Source organism: Acinonyx jubatus, chromosome E4, assembly GCF_027475565.1.
Source record: "Acinonyx jubatus isolate Ajub_Pintada_27869175 chromosome E4, VMU_Ajub_asm_v1.0, whole genome shotgun sequence".
Taxonomy (NCBI): Eukaryota; Metazoa; Chordata; class Mammalia; order Carnivora; family Felidae; genus Acinonyx; species Acinonyx jubatus.
The window spans coordinates 35,944,085-35,969,079 of NC_069395.1; the positions used below are offsets into that span (position 1 = coordinate 35,944,085).

Genomic DNA, 24,995 nt, shown 5'->3' on the forward strand with positions numbered 1-24,995 from the left:
TCTCAGCTTCCTAATACCCTTAAAACCTCTGAGAGACTTTAAGTGTACAAAGTTCAACAAAAATACCTTCAAAGTAGATTAGTTCTAATTATGTCTAATATTTGTTTGCCGCTTTATTGAATAAACTACATTTGTTTAAAAAAGAAAAGAAATTCACTTAACTGCATGTCAGTCACCCAAATTTTAAGTGTACAAATGAAATGGAAAACATTTATTACACAAATTTAATTACAATTCTAAGAAATAAACATGCAAATTAGATAGAGTTCAATTTGCAGATGCTAATCGTCGTCCTTGATCTTACTCCTTCCCTCTCTGATTTTCAGTCTGTGCCTCTCCTTGATTCCTAGGGAGCCAGGCAGCAAGAGGTTTGGTTTTTCACAGTCGGAGGATCACTGTTTTAAAGAAGTGTTATATTTAGCACATCTGGCATAGTAGCAGTAAACAAATATTATAGTCTTTGTAACACTTTTGTGCAGGTGCCTTCCCCCGGATTTTATTAGGTCTATGCCTTCCAAGCCTCTGTGTTCATTACACCTGAAATGACCCATCACGACTATGGAGGAGTCCCTAGACAGAAGTTATGAATTAATGTTTCAAAAAACAAACTCCAATTGAGACTAATACAGGGGAAAATTACTATTTGCAGAATAATGTGATTCCGGGGCTTAAATTACATTCCCTTGACCAAGGACAACGTCCTTTATTACTTTTTTATTTCCTGGAGGTATTCCCTCGAGGCTCCCCACCCAGAAAGAGTTGCCAATTCAAGTTGCAGTAGGACCCATGTTGCTTTTTTATACATATGCAGCTCCGGAGGGGAACGGGCGGGGGCGGGCGGCGAGGGGAGAATAACTGCTTGGTCCTGCAAAGACATCTGTTTCTCATCTCCGTTTGCCGTGGCAAAGGAGAAGAAAGTCTTTTCAAAGGGTGGGAAAGGCACAGATTTTTTTTTAAAATCACACGCACACACAACAACAACAGAACCAAACCAAATAAAAAAAAAAAAGAGAAGACATCTCAGAAGGTTGCAGAGTGAATACGTTATCCGGCTGGAGCCGGGCCCCCAGGGCTAGGGCGGGAGCCGGGGAGCGCGTGGGGTCTGGGCTGCGGGCTGGAGCTGGGCCCGCGTGTCCCCGGGCACCGGGAGGGGAGGGGAGAGAGGGGAGGAGAGGGAGGAGGGAGGGCGGGAAGGAGGGAAGGAGGCAGGGGGCGGGCTGGGGTGGGGGTGAGGGGAAGGCGCCCCGTGTGCTGCCTGAGGAGCGGCGGCGGCGGCGGCGGCGGCGGCGGCGGGAGCAGAGGGAGGGCGGGAGAGCGGGCGCGCTTGTCATGTTCCCTCTCTCACCCTGGGGGCATCCTGCAGAACCTCTCCTCGGAAATCCACGGGGAAATGGCAAACAGGATTGACGGGTTTCACACGCTCCTCGCTAGACAGAGCCGCTCATTACCATAACCGTCTGCAGCGACGGCGGCGCGGCGCCCCAGTCGCGGCGGCGGGACCTGCCGGGACCCTCGCCCGCCGCGCACCAGCGTCCACCGTCGACCGGGCCGCCGGGCCGGGCCCCGCGCGACTGTGCACCGGCGGCCGGGCTGGCGCCGAGCCCGGAGCGGACCAGCGGCAGCGCGAGCGCTCCGGCCGCCGCCTCCCGGCTGACCCCGCGGTAAGAGCCGGGCCGGGCGCGGGCGGCGGGGGCGGCGAGGCCCGGGCGGGTGGAGGGCGAGGGCCGGTCCCCGCGGGCAGAGTCTTCGCGCGCCGAGTGGCACCCGCGCGGCCTCCCGGCACCAGGGCCGCGCCGGGGGCGCCGAGAGGACGCGCACCGGCCGGAGCGGGACCCGGGCAGCGCGCGGGCCGGGACGCCGCCGGGCGCCGAGGCGGCGCGGGCTTTCCCCGGGGCTGGCTTGCGCCGCGGGCCTTCACCGGGGCGGGAACCGCTGCCGCCCGCGCGCACCCAGCCGACTCCGCGGGCGGGTGGGGATGGCAGCCCTGGTGAGCCCCCAGGGCCCGCGGCGGCCGCTCCCTCCCTTTCCCTAGGGGACTGGGGGTCAGTAGGGGGGATGCCCCCGGGTCTGGTCGCCGCGACGCTGGGCAGGTGGAGAGGGAGGGGTTGTGGATGTCAGGAGCGCGCGTCTTCGAGAAAAGGGAAGAGCTGCAGGAGCTGACACCTTCTGTCCTCCGCCACCTCCGCCCCCGCACTCTCCTCCCCGGCAGCCGAGCCTCGCTGCGGGCGGCGGCGGCTCCTCTGTCCTCAGCTCACCTCCCCGGCGGACTCGGCTGCTGCCCGCCTGGTCCACGCCTCCGCCTCTCTCTCCTCCCTTCCTCCCCTCCCGCCTCCTGGGCCCTAGCAACTTTCCGGAGTGCCCGGCTGGGGCCGTGGAGGCGGGGGGAGAGGCGAGGCGTCCCCCCCCCCCCCCCGGCCCAGGGTGGCGCGGACAGAGCGGACGCCTGCGGGAGGTGCGGGCGCTGTCCCCGCCGCCCGGGTCCCACGGCCGCGCCGGGCGCTCCCGCAGCCGCGGGCTCCGAACGGGCTTGGCCGGCGAGGGAGGGAGGGAGGGCCGGGCAGGCATCTGCTGCGGGCTGGAGCGCGGGGACGGGGCCAGCCTCGCCAGAGCCCTGCCAGCCGCTGTGAGTCATTTCCTTGGAATCCTACCTTTGGTGTTTATTTCCCTTAGAAGGAAACTTGTTTAAAAAAAAAAAAAAGAAAAAAGAAAGAAAGAAAGAGTAATAATAGCTCTTATTCTTCAGGAGAGGCGCACGGCTCGCGCACCGTGGAAAGACAACTTGCCTTTGTTCCCAGACACTTGGGGTGTTGTTTACTTTCTCCTGCGGCCGTCGGCCGGCAGGGCTCTGCTCCCTACGTGAGAAGGGGCTCAGGGGCCCAGGCACCGACCCCTTGGGGTGTGTCTGTGCCGGAGTCTCCCGGACGTGGTGCCTGCAGGGGCACCGGTTCTCCAGACGTCGCGACCCTGGGCCTGGGATGGGAAGACCTGGTGCCAGGGCTCGGACACCCGGACACCTCATCTTCCCCCTCAGGCCCAGCACCGGCCCTTCTCGCCCTAGGACCTGACCTAAAGCTCCTGATCTCTCGAAGCTACAGCTGAGAAATGCACTTCTAGGGCAGACAGGTGTACTGCAGCGAGTGGCAGAAAAGCGACATCTGTCTATTCGGAAGGGTTGAAGGATTTTATTCCACCCATTCAGCCCCTTCCACCACCACGAGCAGCAGCGGCAGCTGGACAAGCTGTTGGGATCTTGTTAAGGACAAGGAGGAGGTCGGGTTGGGGGTGGGGTGGGGTCTTGGTCCACCTGGGCAGCACATTTTAAGACTGGCAGCATTGAACATACCAGCCCTTCTCTGCGTTTCAGTGTGGGAATCAGATCTCTAACTGCTGTGATGCTTTTAATGTTCTCTAATTTGCAATGCTGGGGAGGGGGAGGGGGAGGCAAAGAATGACCAGGAGCCCCTCTTAGATTCAAGGTGCCGCTGAACCTGTAGCCACCCTGTTCTATGTGCCTACCTCTCCTATTAGCGTTATAATGGCTCTGAGGAAAAAACATGCGTAAGTCATCTGGAAAAACCAAATTGTATAGCAATGCCTGGTAACTTTACTATGAATATTTCCTGAAAAAGCATGACATTTTAGTCGTTAGCCTTTGGGGAATGCGTTAGGTGTCATTCTGCTATGTCCAGGTGGGTGACAAAACTGACTTGCAGGAACCTGGGAATAAGAGGTTAGGACCTTTTTATTTTTTAAACCCATGTGTAGACAAAACACACTTTAACAACCTTCTTTTGAATCCACTCACCTCTGATGTTAAAAAATACAAATCTTACCATAAATGTACATCTTTGTGGTTATATCTAATAATAACAGCACATGAATTTGTGGATTTAAACTTCTGAACTCAGTAGCAGAATGACAATGTAAATCTCATCGTACAGAGAATAGTGACAGTTTGGATCTGCACGTATAATACAAATAGTCATGTGAAACATGAGCGCTTAGCACCGCACACTCCCAATTCTTCCTGAACATTGAACTTGCCTTCTTAATTTGTTAACATCCTGGTGTAAATTCTAAATAGGCTTCCTAGGAAGACTCCATTGCAGAATCTTCTCCCAGCCCCCAAATAATCCAAAGTCACTCATATTTTATTCAGACTTACATAAATCACTTATGGAAGGAACTCAGCTTCTCCAGCATATTTGTGTGTACAGGTTTCCAGTTCAAAAAAGAAAAAACTTACAGAAATTAGATTTCACAAAGGAAAGAGCCAAGATAAGACAACTATGCCGTGTTTCAAGTTCAAATGTGTAACTGATAGAATTCAATGTGTTGGAATCAATACTAACAAGTAGAAACACTGAAATCCTTAACCAAAAAAGCTACAACAATAAGTTATTAATATGTAAACAAACTCTTAGGAACATAAAACAGCACAGGGCCCATATAATGTCCTATTAAACAAAGGTAATTGCTTCTAGGGGCCTACAAATGCTTTCTTAAGAGGAGTGGATTTGTCAACCCTCCTCTGGTTTTATGTAATAAAAGTTCAACAGACAAAAAGCTTGGGTCTTATTCCCAGAATCCAGCACAAAAGTGAATGTGAATTTCAAGCTGGAAACCACCACTGCAGTCAACGAGAAAGGGCTACTGACCGAGAAAAAGCTATATAACTCGCGTGCTCCTGGAATAGCATTTACTGAAACAACTGTCTTTTATCATAGGTTAAGAAATTAGACCATTTATGAGAGTCTCCCAGGGAATCTGTCATCGTGAGGCTTGATAGCTTGTTTGGTTGCCGAGTTTGAGGGGTGATAGAACAGCTTCGTTTGTTAAATCAGGGTAGCCCTAAATTTTTTGATGACTCAAGAGCAAAATAAATGGTATGTCCCACTATTGCCTTTTAGAGAATTAATCAAACACCTCTTTTTTTCTTCTTCTAATAATGTTTACTAAGCCCTTGCTGCTGCCTCTTTGCAGGGAGGACAGTGTAAAAGAGAAGTGGTAGGTCATTTAGCAGCCCAAATCATTTGGGTCCTCCTTCCGGCCACTGACGTGGACACTTCCCCCTGTCTGTCAGAAGGCCTTGCTTCATTGTTCAGTGAGGTTGGGACAGAATTTAGGATCTCCAAGAGAGGCCCGAACAAAGAATGGAGTCCTGGCTGCCAAGAGCCGCTCTGTTAGCCAGAGGACACTGTCTCTTCAGTGAAGCTATTTCCCCTTCCCCTGGTGTTTTTCCTTCTGTTACCTGGAAGTGGACCCTCCGTATAACATGTAGGTAATCACAGTCTCCTAGACAGCAGGAGATTCACCCTTTCCCCAAAACATTACAAGCTGTATAATTTGGAGAAGGAAAACGTGAAGTAGACCTTTGGCGTATGTTTGAAAGACAATCAGTCTTCAGAAAGCAGACCTGACATCACTCCTTGTGACAGTTCTTTAAATGGCAAAGTGGGATAGTGGAGGTTCAGGTCTTGTAAAGGAATTGGCAGCTAATAAAGGTGCTGAGGCCTCTCTGCCTTCACCACTGATCTCTGGCCCATAGGTCTTTTTGCTTTAGTATCAAATCCTTTTCCCCCTTGAACTCACTCTTCACCCTGCCTCGAGCCTTAGGACCAAGTGGAGACACTGAGCGCCCCTGGAAGTGGCCTGGTCCACCTGAGTTAAGCAGGGGCCCAGCGCTGCATCACAGAGCAGAGAGGCCCCGCAGGCCCCAGGCAGGGGCGCGAACTGGAGAGGAGGGCAGTGGTGTGGTGCCTCCTGGAAAGTTCTGCCTTGTGTCTGGGCCTCACCGAGGAAAGAGTTGCCGGCTGCCTCTGGCCCTGAAGCCCTGGCTCCTGTTTAATATTCTGCCTGCTCCGTTGATGTTGTGCTTGGCTCCTGTGGGGCTGCAACTCCCGGCTTGAAACTGGAGCCAATTTTCTGTCTTCATCTCACAGTGTTTTGACTGGAGGCAGATCCAGTTCAGGCCGATCAGGGCTGGTGGAAACAACTACCAAGTGTGTCTCTGTCTGCTTCGTTTTGGGAAAAGAAAGTGGAGGGAGCCCCGGAATGTTGTAGAGGAGCTGGCCCAGCCGAAAGGAGACAAGAGGGCCAGCCACACAGACCAAACCTGAGCACATCAGTAGGGATTAATGGTGGAGATTTCTGCCTCCCCACCCTTTCCTTTTGATTGATTAGCGGATTTCATCAAAGGAGACTCTCTGGGGACTGACTAGAAAATTGATTTTGCCTTATTAATAGAAAGGAAGCGCAAGGGTCCGGGACTTGCCTCTTAGGGGTACATTTTGTGCGGGAAGGTCAGGGGGAAAATGTGTTAGGAGGCAAAGCAGCTGTCTCAAAGAGGGCTGAGGGGAATCTGAGAACAATAAGAAATGGGATTTTAAAGATCCGCCCATGAAATGCAGATTGCCGAACACAGAGGCTGAGCTAATAGCAGCAAGAGAGTTTGCTGAGGTTTTCTTTGAAAAAATAATCAAATGTTTCAGGGTGAAGGGGAGGACTGAGAAGTAAAAGTTTCCCAAAGCAAAGGAATGAAAATGCCAAGGCCATTCCCTGGCTTATTCTTGATTAGGGCTGTTTTCTTTCTTTCTTTCTTTTTTCTTTTCTCTTTTTTTTCCTTTTTTCTTTTTCTTTTTCTTTCTTTCTTTTTTTTTTTTTAGATCTGAGGCTGTCAGAGATGACTCTGGTTCTGTCCATGAATAGATTCTGCGAGCCCATTGTCTCGGAAGGAGCTGCTGAAATTGCTGGGTACCAGACACTATGGGAGGCTGACAGCTACGGAGGCCCAAGCCCCCCTGGGCCAGCACAGGCTCCTCTGCAGGGAGACCGGGGAGCCGGTCCCCCACTGGCAGGTACTGCCCTTGACCTTCCCCTGCTGCCCTCTGCAGCTCAGCTGCCAGACTAGTGGGCGGGGGTGGTGTCTGGGGCGCCCTTCTGAGCTGAGAGAGCTCATGTTCCAGGGACTTCCCAGGCTGCCTGTACACCTCTCATAAGTGAGCCCAGGGCTCCTGGGAGGGGACCAGACGTGATACTCAAGTTGCATTCAGACCTGAGGCTACACAAGCTGCTGCTGCATGTATAAGTCATGCACCTATATTTTTAAAAGAACCAAACCAGATTTTGGAACTCTTGAGTTTGGGTTTTGGTTTTTCACCCTGTAGCACTGCATGGCTCTCTCAGAGCTACACAAGTCCTGGTGAGCTTGACAATGAAATCTTTATCCCATGAGACATAAAGGAATCTACACTTTGGGCCAGAAGCTGTGTGTCTCTTCTTTTTATTAAGCACACAACTGGCTTTCATATTCAGGGGGAAAATTTTTGAAATCTAGATGTATGTTCTTCCTGATTCTTTATTCTTATATTTTAAGGTAAGTTCCTTGGGTTTTTGTGTAGTACCCCTTAAAAAAAAACCTATAGTGTAAAATAAGTACTCTTTGAAGTTTGTTTTGGATTAAAAGCTCTGTTCTTTAAATTTTAAACCCTACTTTTATTCATGGCTGACATACTATGTTTCTGAGAGGAAAAAGGACTTTGGATAGCCCAAATTTTACTTTTAAATTAAAAAGTTTTTAATTTCATATATTGAAAGAAAGAAAATTATAACTCTAATATGCAGGTAGTCATTTGCTTCCTTACCTACAGCCAATAACATTTTAAAGTTATTTGGTTGTTAGTGCTGACAGTTAAAGATGTATACATTTGAGCAGTGGTGTTATGTTATCATGGATTTAATTAAACACTTTGAACAAATACTGTTCTTTCCTTTTATGAATTTTGCTGTTTGTGCATACAGTTAAGATTCTGAGTATTTAGTAAATGCTGAAATAGATCATTTTCCTTTATAATTACCTCGAAATCCTTGCCTAGCCTGGGTCACAATTCTGTATGATAGCAACCATTAAGACAAATGTTTATTTTTAATCACCACATGTACAGACAGATACGTAGCCAACTTATCTTCTATAAGGAAATTAAAGGAAAGTATTTTGTTTGGAGAGTCTGGCAAACCGCATGTCATTTGTCATATCTGATTTATTACCACAGGATCACATTACAGGGGAATTTCAAATCCTATAACAACATCCAAGATCACATACTTTAAGAGGAAGTATGTGGAAGAAGAGGATTTTCACCCACCACTCAGCAGCTGTAGCCATAAAGTATGTTTTTTTAATAGTCATTCTTTTTATTAAGAGTTTAAGATACTTAGTAACAGTTGCTTGATCCATTTCCAGAAATTAAATTGTTCCACCCAAGCAATGAAAATGAGCCACTTCTCAGCAGAGCCATATTAATCGTTGTCCCTTTTTTGGGTCCTGTGTTATTTTCACAAGGAATTGAGGAAAGAGCCAGCAGGAGCTCCTCTACCCAGAAATAACAAAATTACATAATCCAAGGAACATCTTTTTTACAAATGATTTGATTTTTCTTAAGTTGCATTAATGGTTATGAATGGTGTGTGCTTTCACGTGTGCACAGAAGAGCACTTGTTCTTTCCTGACATTCCCCTTCCCCAAGCTCTAGCTCCAGTGGCCAGTGCCACTTCTGTGGGTGCCCACCTGGGAGCGGTTCCCCAGGGCTTCTCAGGACCCTTTACAGGTGGACTCCCCATCTGTTGAAAGCATGCGTGGAAGTAGAAACATGCACTTGTACACTGGCTGCATATGTTTACTTTGTTAAAATATGTAATTCATTCCCAAGAAAAGACCACAGCTAACTCTTTTGCATACATAAGAAGTAGGAAACTGGCCACTAAGCTTTTCAAATACCATTTCTTTTTCTTTATGGTTATCCTCCTTTAAAAACTATCTACAGATTTAATCGAGGGAGGGTATAACCCCAGGGCTTCTGGGTGGCCCCGGTTAAGCGTCTGACTCTTGATTTTGGCTCAGGTCATGATCTCACGGTTCCATAAAGTTCAAGTTCGAGCCCCACATCAGGCTTCGAGCTTATAGTGCAGAGCCTGCTTAGGGTTTTCTCTCTCTGCCCCTCCCTTGCTCGCTCACTCGAAATAAGTGCATGAACTTAAAAATAAGAAAAGGGAGGGTATAAGCCAAAGCATAGTTGTCTGAAACATGGAGAGGAGTTTTAATTTTTTGATGCACTTCCTCTCTGTCTCCTCTTACCCCATCTCCCCACCACCCCACAAGCTTATCCTTCAAGGTGTTGGCTTTGTCCTTGCTCATAATGACCTGGGCATGCATTGGTAGGTGCTGAGCTTTTTTCTCTGAATGTACAGTTCCTGCCTTTGATCCTGGGCTGGCTTTGTTCATAGCTCCTCAGGTCATGCTAACAGTTCCTTTTTTTTTTTTTTTTTTTTTTTTATGGCCTGGAAGAGGTGGTCCCCAGGATACAAGCTGTTTATTTCCTCTTTCGTTTTTGTGTTATGGTTGCAGCAAATTTCTAGTTGCCTCTGTACCAATCATCACATGGTGATGGTAGCACACTGCTCAGAAGTGAGTCTTTCTCATTTCTTCCTTGCATCTCTTCTGCCTGGCTCCAGAAGGAAGCCTACTTTGGCCCTTCAACTGACAGATCCTTTCAGGGGAAAGGCTGTTGTCCCTCGTTCAAGCAAAGATAATTGCAAGTGTTAAACCCACAGGGACAGCCCTGAAAGCAGTTCTCATGCTCCTGGCCAGGGTTTGAAGTATACTTATTATGACCTGCATTTTGCCATCTTTCAAAAGACATTTATTCCCACGTAATGTATGAGTATATGTGTGCGCGTATGCATGTGTTTGTATACACTCACATAAAAGCACAAGTGTCTTAAGGGTACAGCTTGATGCATTTCACATAGTGAACATACCCGTGTAACTAGCACCCAGATCAAGAAACAACATAGCCAGCAACTGAGAACCTCTCTCCGTGCCTCTTGTTACTACTTTTCTGCCCCCCCTCCCCCCCCCCCCCCCCCCCCCCCCCCCCCCGCCCTGAGAAACTGCTCTCCTGGTTTTTAGCAGTGTAGATTTGTGTGTTTCAGCATCTCCCTCATGGGGCCATATAAGAGCTAACAACCTGACCTCCCCCTGCTGAGGTCTCCATTGTGACTGGATTCCCAGGTGCTTGACCACACCTGGATTCAGGAATGGGGGCTGGGGGGGGCGGGGGGGGGGGACATTAGTAACACCAGGGACAGCATCCCTAAATGAGTTTGGGAGAAACAGGAGCCCAGTATTCCCAGATCCAGAGACTACCAAGAAAGAAATGTACTGTGATGACATTTTCCTGTAGTCCATGACCTAAGTTTTCTCTTCCTTTTTTGACTTTTAGACCATCTCAATTTTTGAGGAACGAGCCCACATCCTTTATATGTCATTAGAAAAGCTAAAGTTTATCGATGATCCTGAGGTATACCTGCGAAGATCTGTCCTTATAAACAATTTGATGAAAAGGATCCATGGAGAAATCATCATGCAGAGTAACTGGTGCTTTCCTGCCTGCTCTTTCAATGGCACCTCTGCTCAAGAGTGGTTCATGGCTCAAGACTGTCCTTACCGAAAACGACCACGGATGGCCAAAGAGGAGTGTGAAAAATTTCATGCCTGCTGCTTTTACCAAGAATGTGGTGGTCACTACCTAAATGTACCCCTTTCTGTCCATGCTAGCGTTGGAAGTGCCTCCACCACTGTCCCCTCTTCCTCCTCATCCTCCTCTTCCTCTCCCCCTCTACCTTTACCGAGTTGTTCCCACCAGGTGGATTTTGACGTAGGCAGCGCACCTATTTACAAGGGTGATGGCCAGATACCTGCCAATGAAATCTTTGTTACCAATGTCAGGTCGCTAGGTGTTCAGGAAAAGGCCACCTTAAGTGATGAGAAAGCAAATCATGACACCAACAGGGATGGTGGCCCCATAAGCCATGAACCTGTGGGAAGTGACCTGGCTTTTGAGTGCAAAGGCCAATTTTATGATTATTTTGAGACTGCATATAATGAAAAAAGCAATGTGAGCGAGTCTTGGAAAAAATCCTTAAGGAAAAAGGAGCCTTCACCAAGTAACAAACTGTGCTGCAGCAAAGGGAGTAAAATATGAGCCATCTTTTCACCGAAACTCTGAAGCATGCACAGCATGATCAATTAGCTCTCATAAATTTTATTTTGAATGGATTTTATAGTTTTGTACAACTGATAAAATTATGCCATGAACATGCCGTGTCGTTTTAATGCCTGGAGAGCAGATTGCATAAAACATCTGTATAGTAGGCATCAGCGAGCTACTTATAAATGTGGTGATTTTGCCCAAAAACCAGCTGACTTAATGCTTAAAAGTAGACCTTACTTTTCTTATGGAAAAGGTCAGTAGATTAGTCTGGGGGCAGTGTGCCCTTGTGATCTTTCCATTACCCCCAAGGAATCTGTCACTAGCTAGGAAACTTCCAACATGTTCGCCAACTAATTAGGTAGTTATTTGGTAAGCAAACCAAAACAACCAGCAAAAGATGCCTGCTTCTACGTGACTATTTTTTTCCTGAATAAAAGACTGAAGACAGGGAGCTAGATGAAGTGGCCTCGTGGTGCCGTTAAGTATTTATATTTAACAGTCTTGCGTGACAGATGAAAAGAGGATGGAACATAATGAGACACCAGTCTTGGGGTGGCGATCGACAATATGTGTAGAGGGATGATCCCTGCAAGTTCCTGGCTTGCCTGTGATGGGTGATTCGGCTGTTAAAGAGAGGTGTTATACAGGGCGATTTTTGGTGCCTTACTTTATCTTAATTTTTGCCAATGTGCAAATTAAGGATAAATCAGAGTTACAGCAGGGATTTAACAAACAGGAAAAAAAAACACACAGGGTGGATCAATATCGTTTGGAAACCATTAACTTCGAAACTATTGCGTTCAACTTTTGATTCAACATCTCTATCCTTTCTTTGTTTTTGATGCCCAATTGCTTTTGGATTTGGCATTTTTAGAAAGGGATGGGGGCAACAATAGAGCTGTTAGAAGCCAGCACTAAGCTGCTTGAGCTTTTTCTGTGGCAACGGTCCGTTGCTGGGGTTTGGGTTTTTTGGGTTTTGGGTTGTTTAGTTTTGTTTTGTTTTCTTGTCCAATGAAGTCCATGAACCAGTGGCATGCATTATACTTTAATCTGTTTTGCATCATTTCACTCGTTTAGATTATGGAAGCATGTGGTTTTTTATATATGACTTTTGCTGTTGATTAAGAAGCACAATGTTAATAAATGATGTGGTGATCAATAAGGTTTTATCTTAAAGAATGTAAAGATTTTAGTTTTTGGAAAGTTATTTTGGAGAAATGGGACTCGGCGGGCAATAGCTACCATGTATTTGGTCAACATGTTTCTCAGTGATTTCTTTGATTTGCACGTTCGCGAGAGCGTGTTCAGAGTGCCCCTCTGACCGTCTGCCCTTCTCCAGCCAACTTCTTCCACACTGTATTGCAGTTTCCAAGGTTGCTAATGGACTTGGGCCTCCTTAAACAATACTTCACAGGAACCAAATGCCAAATGGAGGAAAGAAGTACGTCCTCCCAGTTTCTCCAAGATAAAGCTTTTTTACTATTGCTATTAATATTAAATATAGGTCTCATTCATACAGTGTATGAGTAGGATCATTTGGACAATGTCCACAAGGACCAATTTTTAAAACATGTTCTTGTGTTATGGCTAAATAGTCTAGTAACGTTTTGTCCTTTATTTTCAATATTTGGTAAACACTTGATGTTGAAAACTTAGATGATAGATGCTTGTATATGACTGTGTTGTTGTAATAAAGTGAGGTTTTCTTGATATATATTTATTAAAATGATCAAAATTCATTAAGATTTTCTTTTTTCCATTGCTCTTTCTCTTTTAAAAAACTCTAAATGTCTAGTGGACAGTGGCCATGCAGGTGTCTTCAAAATGAAAGACTACCTTAAGAGGTCAATTGGACAGGTATTTTAGAATGAGGCTAGTTTGTAAGTTTAGATTCCTGTGGATTAAGAGGACAGTATTTTTTTTTTTATCTTTTTTAACGTTTATTTATTTTTGAGACAGAGAGAGACAGAGCATGAACAGGGGAGGGTCAGAGAGAGAGGGAGACACAGAATCGGAAACAGGCTCCAGGCTCTGAGCGGTCAGCACAGAGCCTGACGCGGGGCTCGAACTCATGGACCGTGAGATCATGACCTGAGCCAAAGTCGGATGCTTAACCGACTGAGCCACCCTGGCGCCCCAAGGGGACAGTGTTAATAAATGATGTGGTTGGTTGTCAAGGCTTCATCTTAAAGAATCTAAACATTTTCCATTTTTGCAAAGTTTCTGACAAAAACATAGCATAATGTAAACGCTGAGTAAATCCTAGCTGATTTCCATTATGAAATGCCAAATTGTCAAAAAGATGACTCGTGTCAATGGTTGAAACCGCCATAGATCATTGCTAGTGTTACTCCATACGACTCTGTATTAATGTTATTCTTCGAGGCTAATATTTCATTTGGTAAGAGAAGGCTAGTTGAAAGCTAATTAATTTGTCGGACATAGCATTCTTACTCTGTCCTACATCATAGAGATTTAAATATGAAAGAAATAACATCCTTTTGCTTTTTAAAATCCCCCAGCATTATTAATGTTTCTCTTGATGGCCAAAGCTATAAAATGACTGAGTTGGTGATTTCCCACAGCACTCACCTGAGCTGGGGTTCAGGCTTCCACTCTGTAGAACCCACCAGAGCTTCTCTGCTGGAAGATCGGTGCCTTTCAATTCAGCAGCATTAAAATTTGTAATTTTTAGTCATCAAGTTTTTGTTTCTAGGATATTTCCAGCATACCAAAAGACCTGCTTTCTCTTTCCCCTGCCTCCCAAAAAAAACTCCTGCTAAACACCCATCGGAATAAAAATGTTCCTTTTGTTGGTGTGAGAGCATTAGGGCCTCCTGTGTGCCTGGATTGCCATGTCTACTCAGAAGATACTCAGATTTTTCCAGAGTGGCCAAGACAGGTAAATCTAGGGACTGGGTTCTATAGCTGCATCCTCAGACTGGTAAAGCTAAGACACTCTTCACCCCACACACTGTGTCTGTCCACCTGGAAGGAGCACCTTTTCTCATTGCTGTGCTTTGCTTTAAGGAAAACCTGATAGGGCAAGATTCTGGACTTTTAAAAGTTAAATGAAGGGAAATACTTAAGAAAATGACCCAACTCCCCCAAGAATGCCATTGATTGCTACTCCCTGAGGCATCTCGGTGCATCTTGTTAACCAAATCATTCACCTTTGCCTCTGGTTGTTCCTCTCTAAAAGTGGAGCGGAAGCCCTTTAAAAGAGCAAAGATACCGTAGTCTTCCTAGCTTCCACTCTCAAAAATCCTATTATTCTGTGCTTCACCTTGAAGGGGTCCCAAGGACAGGATTACAGCAGCCAGGATGTGGGAGGAAGGTAGAAACACTCAAAAACTTGAGGAAGTGACTGTCTGCTGACCAATTAGTAATTAGGGTCAAGCATCTTTGGCACGATCTTTTAAGACAGTGGTGATTTAGAACATTTTGTTTCGTAAATGGTGAAGCCAGCGAATGAACATTTAGTTTTAGAGATCATAGTTAACTCCATCAAAGCAGGGCTACCCACCCCTCCAATCATGAACTTGTATTACAGCTCTACTGAATGCCTTCCTTTCTGTGTATCTAGAGAAGAGCTGGGAACAACTTGGCAGCAGACATGGGCGTTAAGAGATGTCAACCTCACAATAAACATCAGACGAGGATATAAGGATTCGTATGCAACGCAGCTCAGGCTTTTATATTCCTCAAACAAATTGTGAGCAGAAAACGTTTTTGAAAATAATTAGTTGTTCAAATCCATTTTCTGTGACAGCCCCTGAAGTTTGAAGCCACTTCATTTCTACTGAAGGTTATCCATGCCAATTTTGCTAGGCCTTTTCAAAAACAGGGAGTCAGCAGGCCATGAACAGTGATGGTTTAAATGAGATGCAGAACTGTCCCAGGAAGAGGGGAAGGAAATCAATAGTTCAGTAACAAAAGAGACAATGTATGGTTTCTAGGAATTCACATTAAGATTCCTGTGTTTTGATTGTGGTTTAAAATAAAATGCATTCAGGATCTTGCAAGTTACTACTCACTGCCTCCATTGCTCTCCTAGAGTGTGTAAGCAAGGTAGATTATCTCCACACGGCTAAAACTTCTCCATTGGATGTGAGAGCTACATGACCAAGGGTGAAACAGTTACTAGTTGAGAGATTGTTTCCAGCCCTGTGTACATGCCACATTTCAGCTGAGGGAATTCGCTTAGGAAAAGCACTTGCAAAGATGTAAGTTATGAACACTTGAATCTCGCATCCTGCCATAAAGTGCATCAGCAAGTGAGTTTAATAAAACATGCTGTTTAAAATAGTCTGTAATTTCCTGTTTCTGCGTTTTCCTTCAGTATGTGTGACAAGCTGAGGAACCATGACTACACGAAGGGCATTTACACAAGCTCGTCTGGTGGTGTTTGCAAACCATTACCACGAGCTTCATCTTCTTTGGTAAACAATTCTCTGGTGGGCTGTCTATGATTGTTGGTTTTTTTCCTTGGTGTTGGTCCAATTTGTTAATTCTGAAAATGCAAACTACTTATTCATAGCCTGGAAACACCTGCTTTTGACCGCAGTGAAACTGATAGAACGTATGGAGATGAATTAGTCATTTCTCATGAAAGTACCCACGTTTTTCTCAACCCCATTTTTATAACTGTTCCCTTGATTTAAAATTATAAAATCTTACAAAATGCCAGATCTTGGGAGATAGAACACACATAGAAAAGAACTTGCAGAGACGGAAGTTGTGATCTTGCCTCTTGCCAAGATGCCAAGACAATGGACAAAGCAAAATTTGGGAGAGGCCCAATCCACGCGAAGGCCTGTACTGCCCAGACTGGCTTGGCTTTCAGCAAGCACTCCCTTCATCCAGGTCATTCCATGGCAGCAGCTGGATTCAAACATCAGGCATGTGATGCTCCCTGCCCCCTGATACTAGCCTGGGGTACTTCTAGATACAGTGTTTTTTCTGCAGATGTTTTCTGAGGTGACTGCAATGAGCTACGATCAGATGTGACATAACCCTGTATCCTGGTGATCAAGAAGTGAGCAGAGCTCTCTCAGTGCACCTGGCCCAGAACTCAGGCATCTATAGCTTCCTCAAAACTCACAAACACCTCTGTGCGTGATTGGGAAAAGACGGAGAATGACAGATTATAAGGCAAGGGAATTCAGCAAAAGGTTAGGAGTTGCTCTCTGATGGAGTAGAGTGTGAGAAGTCTGAGAAACACAGTGCCCCACGTGCATTGCAGAGTGAGCTCACTTTCTTTAAGGAAAAGTGTAAAGATCCAAACAGAAAGAAGAATTTCCCTGGGTGGGGGGGGGGGGTGGTGAGTCAACCTCTTTAGGGAGATAGGAAAACTATTTCAGGGACTAAAGGATTTCCTTTACGTTTTTGCAAGAAGAGAGAAATGGTTTGTTTGCCCTTTCTGGGAGCTGGGTGTGTTTCTCATTGTTTCCCAAGTCCATAGATGCTGTGCTTTTCAATTAATCCACCAAATGATCTTTGTGACTAGGCATAGTTCTTAGCCTAACGTACCTCTCTCCTATTCAGTTCAGGCTCAGCAGTTGTGGTTTTCTTGTGAGACTGGACTATAGCAGAGGGTTAAGAGTGGGATTTGGAATCCCGCTGCTTGGATGCATCTGTAGCTATGCAAGCTTGACCTTGGCCTGCAGCCACTTCACTTCCTGGTGCCTTGATTTCCTTGTCTGTACAATGGGGTGGCATAATGTACCCACCTGACAAGGTTGCCAGGATTAAAGGCTTTATTTAATATTAGGGAAGTGACGCACCCTTGCCTAGATGCACATGATGGGTATGCAGTGACGGTGAGCCCCCATGACTTATTCACTAATGTCCCTGGATGCCCTGAAGGCTGGACCTTGATAAAACCAGATTCTCCTTTTTGTGGAAAGCGCTCAGCCTTTTGGGTTCCGTATAACAAGCTTGAAACAAATAGAGGTGTTGTCAAACCTGGGGAATCAAGACCCTTAAACACCTATAAAATAGTCATTGGTGTCCTTGAGATATTTTTAACATTTCAAAAGGTTTACTGGAAATCAAAATTTCTTGAAAGCAGTTGCATAGACTAACCCATGGCAGATTTCTTTACTGTTACTTGGAATTAAACCAACTCTGGGTTAACACAGCACAAGCTGAGAAGAAACTCTGGGAAAATGAAAGCGTTATCCTTAGTAATTACAATTGGTTTCATAGATAGAATCTCTGAGAACATGGACTATATTAAGGGAATAAGAGGTATGTATCCCTTATAAGTGAAAAGATGAAAAACTGCTAACCTCTGACTCATCCCTAGGATGTGTCCAAGTTCAAGTTAATTCAATTGCTGTATTAAATGATTCTCTTAAAGTTAGTTTTTACTCAGAAAAAATACAGTTTTGAGTATTTATATAATGTGGATAATTTAGACCCAAAATGATTCCTAGTGTTCTTACATCTGGTAATGGAGGCCAAAGCAGTATTTTCTGGATAATCCTAATTTTGGGGGACATGGCCTATCATAAATAAGTAGGATACAGTTTCCACCTATAAGAAGTTTAAAAAGCAGATCAGCTAGGGAGTAGTTATTCCCACTTCAAAATTTCATCTTTACCTATGTTGCTTTTCAGCTCAGAGCCCAACTGATGGCTTCAACATAAGATTCCCTTTAGCAAATGAAATTTCCACTCTCTCAACTTTTCGTAAGCGTTTGTTTTTCCATGGGGCAAAGTACACTTGTAGTGATGCTTGCTGACTGGTAAGTCTTCAAAGACAACCAACTGAACCATACAGTTTGAGAATGAGAAACAGGCACCTGGATATAATGAAAGAAAATGGCAGTGCTGTGCCGTGACCATTCCAAGACTTCTCCACAACAGGTTCTCCTCCTACACTACCAGGCTCTTAGATCTCCAGTGAGAGAGACTGATTGGCACCAGCAGTTGCCATTTCAGCTGAGAGAGGCACTGGGAAGCCAGGACACCTCATTGTGCCCAGGGAGATCTAGGCTGGCCATCTCCAGACCCTCGTCCTCTCTGTATTTGGAAACTCAGCAGCTAGAATGGATACTTTTATTTTCCTGTGAGTAGAATAAATACCTACCAGCAAGGATGATTGATTAGAATTCTCAACCAGTCCAGGGGTGCCTGGGTGGCTCAGTTGGTTAGGCATCAGGCTCTTGATTTTGACTCAGGTCATGATCTCACGGTTCGTGGGAACCCCATGACAGTGCAGACCCTACTTGGGATTCTCTCTCTCTCTCTCTCTCTCTCTCTCAAAATAAATAAGTAAACTTAAAGAAATTATATTAAAAAAAATTCTCAACCAGTCCAGCCTTAACCCAAGCTGGTTTTAGCCAAGATGACTTAATGTAGAAGGGCTGTGGGGGATGGGGGCTGGGGGGCATCTCTCTGTCTGAAAACAGTATCAGTCCCTGCACTGAAAGGACCCATAAAGAAATCCTGGGGCCATCAGTCCATCTGGGTGTTGTAATGGATGAATAAATAAATACATACTAGAAAGAACCCTGGGATGGAATTTGTAAGAACTGACCGATTTCCAACTCTTATTCTCATTACAGATCCAACAAGGTTTATAATAACTCAATCTCTAAGATTTTCTAACTTTTTATTTCCTTGAGGTCTATTGTACTGATTTCTGATCAAATGACTGCTGTTTCTTAACAACAAAATTATTACCAAGTTAATGTCGCGCGCATGAGAGTAGGAGTTAGGAGACAGGTTCTTGCCCATTCCTGCCACCCACTAGCTGTCTAACCATGACAAACCCCTTGACATCTCTGGGTCTTAATATCCCATCTGTCAAATGGTGAGGCTGGACTCAAAGGACATCTAAGATCTCTCTCCTTGGGAACTAACATTTGTGATTCTAACAACCAGTGGATCTTCCTGAAGATTTTTCACCCTCATTTTCTGCACGTCACCCCATCCTTTCCTTCCCCAGGATGCCTCCCCACCACCCCTACACCCCCGCCACCAGTCAAACCGGGAAACTGCTTCTGGATGTTACTTAAAAGGAATGAATCTCTGAGTTTTCCTGTCCAGAATGATTTTCTGCATATGGCTGCCAACCTATTGTCTGAAATACATTCCTCCAGATATGCCATGCTCCCCCCGCGGTGTCTCAGTACAGCCCCTTCGCTCTCCCCCCCTCCCCGGAGAGTATCTCCCCCCCCCCCCCCATCCCATTAGCCCATTAGCTCCACACATCCCGAGCCAGCCAGCCACAGACAGCACTGTTCCTCCTGACACAAAGTTATCCTCCCCTTCAAGCAACCAGCCTGCCTGCCCTACGCAGGCAGGAGATCCGCGAACCCTCTTTTCTCTCCTGTTTATGAGTAATAAAATAGCGGACTTTCCCCCTTCTTTTTATGAAGACAGTCCTTGCAGCTGTGACTATAACTGTTGGGTTTTTTCATACGAGCCAAGATTATGGTCCCATAACCCAATTAGTGTCATTTGGTGGTGGTCCAAGTGCTTCCCCTGCACGAGTTTTAATTTGGGGATCCCCGGAGGCTGCACTCCACATCTGTAGCCGGCCTGTTCTTCCTCTCCCCTTATTTGCTCGAGGTTTATGGGAGGATTAGCTGTGTGGTCTGGGAGGCGGCTGCTTCTCTTTCATCCGCACTGCTCTCGAGCCGCCGAGGAGCCTTTTACTTTTCATCAAGCCCTGGCACCTGGAGGGCGGGCAGCCGGGGCGACTGGAATGAATCAGTGGATGCCCTACAGGCCCCGAGGGGCGCGGCCCTGCGAGCGTGGGGGAGGGGAGGACGCAGGCAAGGATGCTTATTGGGCCGCTCACCACCTCGCCAGGCTGGGCCAGGCTAGGATCCCGCGTGCAGGGCGCGGAGCCCCCCACCCCCACCCCGCCCCCACTCCCTGGCTGGCGAGGGCTGGCGAGGGCTCCCGGCGCTCATTGTGCAGGCAGCTGGCACCAGCTGGGAAGGGGAATTAGCATAACAAAGAGCCGGAGCGAGCGCGGCGCGGCCCGGCGGGGGCTCTGCGGAGCGCCCCGGGCCCAGAGGAGCCGCGCTGTCACCGGCAGCAGCGCGCCCTGGGCCGCGGGGCCGGAGACCCTCGGAGCGCCAGGGTATGCGCGCCAGCCGGAGGTCTGCCGGGGTCCCGGCCGCAGGGCTCTCCGGGAGAAGACAGGCGGTGTGGGTGTGAGTGTCCGTGACGGCGCGAATGGGCGTGCGTGTGTGTGTGTGTGTGTGAGCGTGGGTCCCTCCGAGTGAGCGTGCGTGTGTGCATGAGCGTGCATGTGGTTGTGTCCGCGGGCATGTGAGTGTGGTGCGAAGGGGCCACCGGCAGAGGGGAGAGGACCCACCTGCTCCCTTCCCTCCCTCCCCACCAAAGCCTCTTTGTTTATTTCTTCCGCGAAACTGGTTCTCAAGTCCGGGAGCTCTGACGAGACACCCAGGCCCCAGCCCCACCCGGGAGACAAGCGGGTAGTCGCCCCCCGCTAAGGTCTCAGATTCATCTTGGGGCGCTGACCTGCCTGCCCGAGAGCCCCCGTGCAGGGAGGAGCCGTCTGAGCCTTGAGGTCTGGCCTTGAAGCTTCTGCACCTGCACCTGACTGAGTGTGCAGTCCACTGACCCTGGCGCTTGGGTCACCAGCTTCCGACTGGGCGACCTCACCGCCCTGGTTGCATACACTCCTTACAGTTGCTCCGTGGGAAGAAACTAAGGCTCAATAGAGCCACAAAAGGTCACAAAGCTAGTAATTCGGCCGACCAGCCTGGAGCCCAGGGCTGTGGGACTCAAAGGCCCACGTTCTTTCCACTGTAACACTTAAAAATCTTTTTAATAAGCTGCGGACCAGGTTCCTGGAAGGACCCGGGGAGGACAGTGGGGAAGGGGGAGTCAGAGCACGTGGACTCACGGCCCCTGAAGACATACACAGCCCAGACGACGTCCCTAAAAATTCCCCGGGGCCTCTCTTCACTCCCGCATGGCCGCACCACCTTCGATCTGAGTTGTCCCCTTCCGCGCCCCCGTCCCGGGTATTGCTTTAGGTAGCGGTCCAATCCTCTCCAGGCTCTGGCTCCCAGGCTCCCTGCAGGAAAAGATGACAGCCGTTCGCCCTCACCCGGGAGTTGTCGGCAACTGTGCAGCCGGGGGCGGGGTGGGGAGGGGCAGGGGAGAGAGCCTCGGTCGGGGACCCAGGGACCCGGAGATGGGGGATCGCAGAGCTACACCTACACGCCTCGGGCCCGGCGCCTGGGTCTCGCCTCGCTACACCGCGCCCCGCTTCTTCCTTGCGGGAGGCAGGGCGTCTCTGAGGCTCCTCATGCGTTTCGCGACAAGAGTGCCTTGCCTCGGCTGCCTGCACAGCCCTCCCGAAGAGAGAGGGGAGGAGAACCGCAAGGAGCTGCGTGGCTCTGCCGGTCCCAAGCTCCCGCGTTACCCAGCGGTGTGCCTTTCTGGGAGTGAAGGCTCCATCAGATGCCTTAGCATCGAGCTCCAAGAGGGGTAGGGACCTCTGAGGCCATGCAGCCCACCCACCCTTTTGACACATAGTCTGGGAGGCCGAGACCCGGGGAGATGGAGTGAGGCCTGAGGTTTCACAGCCTGCCTGCCCAGCTATGCTCGGTGCGCACCAGGCTCTCAGACAGGCAAACCGCCCTGCTTCCATACTCGGCCCAGACTCTACGGTAGGAACCCCAGTGCAGGAGGGGGGTGGGTGGGAAATGAGCATCCCTAGCAACGCAGGCAGCATGTGGTCCTGGAGGCGCCTGGAGAGGGAGGGGTTTGAAACCCTGGGCCCCCAGGCAGAGTACCACCCCATTTGAATTCAGGAATGGGGCAGGTGAACTGGTGGCCCACAGGGCTGCTGATGGCTGCTGTTATTATTATTAAGAGTGCAGAATTCTCCTAGGTTCTAACAACTGTGTTCATTCTCAATAAATGGTTTCTTAATAATCATTTTAATTAGCAAAAAGGCTGTCTTATTAAAGCTAATTAAAGGCAATTTGGGAACCCTATTTTCATACAATCATAAAATTAGAGAAACAAGAAGCTGGAGAAGTGAGGGATGTCTCCAGCTTTCTGCAGAGGGGGTGGGGAGGAGCTGGGAAGGGAAAGCCCAACCCGAGGTCCTGCTCTGTAGGGCAGGAGTGCCCGGTGGGTGGGTTGGAGCCTCCAGACTGGGATGAAGCCTATGCCCTTCTGGGGGGCAGCTGCTGGGAGACATCCTCTGGTCACATCTTTGAAGCCAAATCAGAGTCACCAGAACTTCAATCCCCTGTGTTTCCACAATTGGTCACTTCCCTCCCACTAGTTACCTTTAACTTGAAAATGTACTACTAATCTTACTATGTAAGATTCCCCCCTCTCTATAATGAGTTTTCAATGAGACTCATAGGTTTTTGGGTTTTCTTTTGTTTTTAGAAAGGCATTAAAAGTAGGAATTAATCATGGGTTTTTGGAATCAGAGATCTTAGTTACTAGCCTGGTTTCACATAAATTTGTGACCACAGGACAATGGTTTATGGGTACATAAATGTACCCTTTCTATAAATGTCTTGTGTCTAGCAAATGACTTCCCTAAGCTCTGGTTTCCTCATGAGTAGAATGAAACTCATGATAAAACCTACACCCCTAGGTTGTTGGGATGTGTAAACAGATAAAGGATAGAAGTCACTTTACACAATATAGGCATACAATACTAATAGCTCTGTGATTCTTGTCCTTGTTGATATGGGCACAATTCAGGGAGCACATCCATGAGGGAGAGATAGACCACAGTCGGAGGGATTCCCTGGCTGCCTGCCCTACTGTCAGCCTCAGTCTCCAGAGGTTTGGGTGCCTCAGTGCCTGCCCTGCATTCCTTCTCTGTGGGGTCCCTTCCAAACCCTAGGACAGGACTCTCCTCAGCCATCCTTGGGACAGTGGTTTATGGGCATATACCTAATCTCAGTGTCTATTGTCAGAACTCAGCACAAGAAGGACACTGGGTAGAGGCTCAGTTCCTTGCCTTCTTGCTTTAAGCTTGTCAACAGCCATCCTCAGCAACCCTCCCAATAAATGAACCCTTTCTGGCAGGACTCTAACAGTTTACAAGAGCTTTCCAGTTGGGGCACCAAAGTGGCTCAGTTGACTAACCGATTAATTGATTAAGCATCCGACTTCAGTTCAGGTCCTGATTTCGAAGCTTGTGAGCTCAAGCCCTGCGTCTGGCTCTGTGCTGATGGCTCAGAGCCTGGAGCCTGTATCGGATTCTGTGTCTCCCTCTCTATCTGCCCCTCCCCCGCTCTCTCTCTCTCTCTCTCTCTCTCTCTCAAATAGATAAACATTAAAAAAAAAATTAAAAGAGATCTCCAGTAAATCCTACCACAACGCCAAGAATTCTTGCCTGTCCTTGAAAGCTCAGGTTGGGGAAATATATAGATTTTGCACAGGAGGGCTTGTGCCTCTCCTTATCTGTTGCTTAGGCCATGGGACATTGAATGGCCATGAACTGGCAGAGGGCTCCCCTGCTGTCCACCCCTGAGCACCTCTGGATGAGGCCTTAACCATGGCAGAACTGACTGCAGAGAAAGGACAATAAGCAGATCTATGACATACTAGTGTTCAGCTGCCTGTTCTCAAAGTAATTGTTTAAGTAGGGACTTCTATCTTGATAATAACTATTATCACAGGCCTTATGTTTATTAGCCTCCTCACCAGAAGGAAATGCAAACCTATAGCCTTCCGATTTTGATAAGCAGTCCACTTTCACGTAGCAGGGGCTGTAATCAAAGCAGAAATGACACACAAATTAACCAGCAATCCCCTGCATATCAGATACAGTGTATATTTTCTTCATCTCAGCCAAGAAAGGGACTTATTTCCCATCTGTGAGCATCAGCGGATTGTTAGCCCCACCACAGCTTCCGATGGGGCCGGGACTACCCTGACATGTCTGATTAAAGCTCCATGTTATACAGCAGTAGCTGTGTTTTCAAGGAGACGGAGGGAAGCTCACAGGACCCCTGGGGCAGGACACAACACTGCTCCTCTGAAAATTCCCTTTAAAAAAGTTGTCATGAAATCCAATTAACCAGCTGGAAGGCCAGCGTGGGCAGCCCTCCTCGGGGTTAATAAATAATAGAACACGCCCTGCATTGCAAGGGCTATCTCTCTTTTCTGAGTTGGGAGGCTGTGACAGCCTTCCTGGCAGGAAGACACATGTACCACCACCACCCAGGTCCCTGAAACCTCAGTGGGTCCACGAGACAGAATGCCCCAGAGTCCTGGGGACACCTTCTCCCTGGCCTCTGCCCCTAGCCAGTAGTTCAACAGCTCAGCCCTGAGAGTGAGGGAATGAGTGAGGCTTGTCTTGAGGGATTTGAGCATTGGAATGGGCATCAGGTGTTCTGCTTTCTAGCTCCAGTTCTGGCTCACTCTCTTGTAAACTCTTCAGAGGCTCTGATCCTAGCTGAAGTTCTGTGAGGTAGGCTTTCCTTACTGGTCCTCTCTCCAAAGCTGAGTGTCCTGGGTGGGCTTTTTGCTTTGCTTTTGTAGGACCTGCACTCTTCAGTAGAAATTTAATGTGAACCACATATGTAATTTCAAATTTTCTAGTAGCCACATCTAAAAAAATAAATTCAAAGTAGTGGGTGACATTAACTTGAATAATATAATTTACTTAACCTAATATATACAAAAATTATCATTTTAACATATAATCAATATTAGAATTATGAATGAAATATTTTTATATTCTTTTTGTTTGGCATTAAGTCTTAAATCTAGTGTGTATTTTGCATTTACAACACATATCACTTTGGACAAGATACATTTTAAGTGCTCGATAGCCACATGTATCTGGTGGCTGCCATATTGGATGGTGTAGTTCTGGACCCTTGGCCCAGGGCAAAGGCCTGGCTGTGGGTCTAATGTTGGATTCCCTTGATCCCTTGTGCAGGGAGACATGCAGCCCCCCCACCCC

The 24,995-nt window shown here is 47.5% G+C and overlaps 2 protein-coding genes across 4 annotated transcripts; one reads left to right on the forward strand and one right to left on the reverse strand.

Moving 5' to 3' along the window:
- The first annotated feature begins 1,515 nt into the window (after nucleotides 1-1,515).
- Nucleotides 1,516-12,790, forward strand: SERTAD4 (SERTA domain containing 4). Of its 3 annotated transcripts, XM_027074512.2 has the most exons (4): nucleotides 1,516-1,661; nucleotides 6,666-6,857; nucleotides 8,052-8,167; nucleotides 10,281-12,790. In XM_027074512.2, exons 2-4 carry the CDS (start codon nucleotides 6,683-6,685, stop codon nucleotides 11,040-11,042), a joined length of 1,053 nt encoding a protein of 350 aa, XP_026930313.1. In that variant the 5' UTR covers nucleotides 1,516-1,661; nucleotides 6,666-6,682; the 3' UTR covers nucleotides 11,043-12,790. The 3 variants fall into 3 exon arrangements, with proteins under 3 accessions (XP_026930313.1, XP_053065094.1, XP_053065095.1); XM_053209119.1 differs by lacking the exon at nucleotides 1,516-1,661 and having other exon boundaries at nucleotides 2,874-6,857; XM_053209120.1 differs by lacking the exons at nucleotides 1,516-1,661; nucleotides 6,666-6,857; nucleotides 8,052-8,167 and adding an exon at nucleotides 8,263-9,463.
- On the reverse strand, nucleotides 2,044-2,565 carry LOC128312983 (putative uncharacterized protein SERTAD4-AS1). Its single transcript, XM_053209154.1, has one exon. The coding sequence runs from the start codon at nucleotides 2,563-2,565 to the stop codon at nucleotides 2,044-2,046; it is 522 nt and encodes a 173-aa protein (XP_053065129.1).
- Nucleotides 12,791-24,995: the final 12,205 nt, after the last annotated feature.

Bases quoted from the DNA above. Each gene is read 5' to 3' on its own strand.
- LOC128312983 (XM_053209154.1), bottom strand. From the start codon at position 2,565: ATGCCTGCCCGGCCCTCCCTCCCTCCCTCGCCGGCCAAGCCCGTTCGG.
- SERTAD4 (XM_027074512.2), top strand. From the start codon at position 6,683: ATGACTCTGGTTCTGTCCATGAATAGATTCTGCGAGCCCATTGTCTCG. The intron at 6,858-8,051 runs GTACTGCCCTTG...TTATTACCACAG, and splicing joins AGCCGGTCCCCCACTGGCAG to GATCACATTACAGGGGAATT. The intron at 8,168-10,280 runs GTATGTTTTTTT...TTTGACTTTTAG, and splicing joins TCAGCAGCTGTAGCCATAAA to ACCATCTCAATTTTTGAGGA.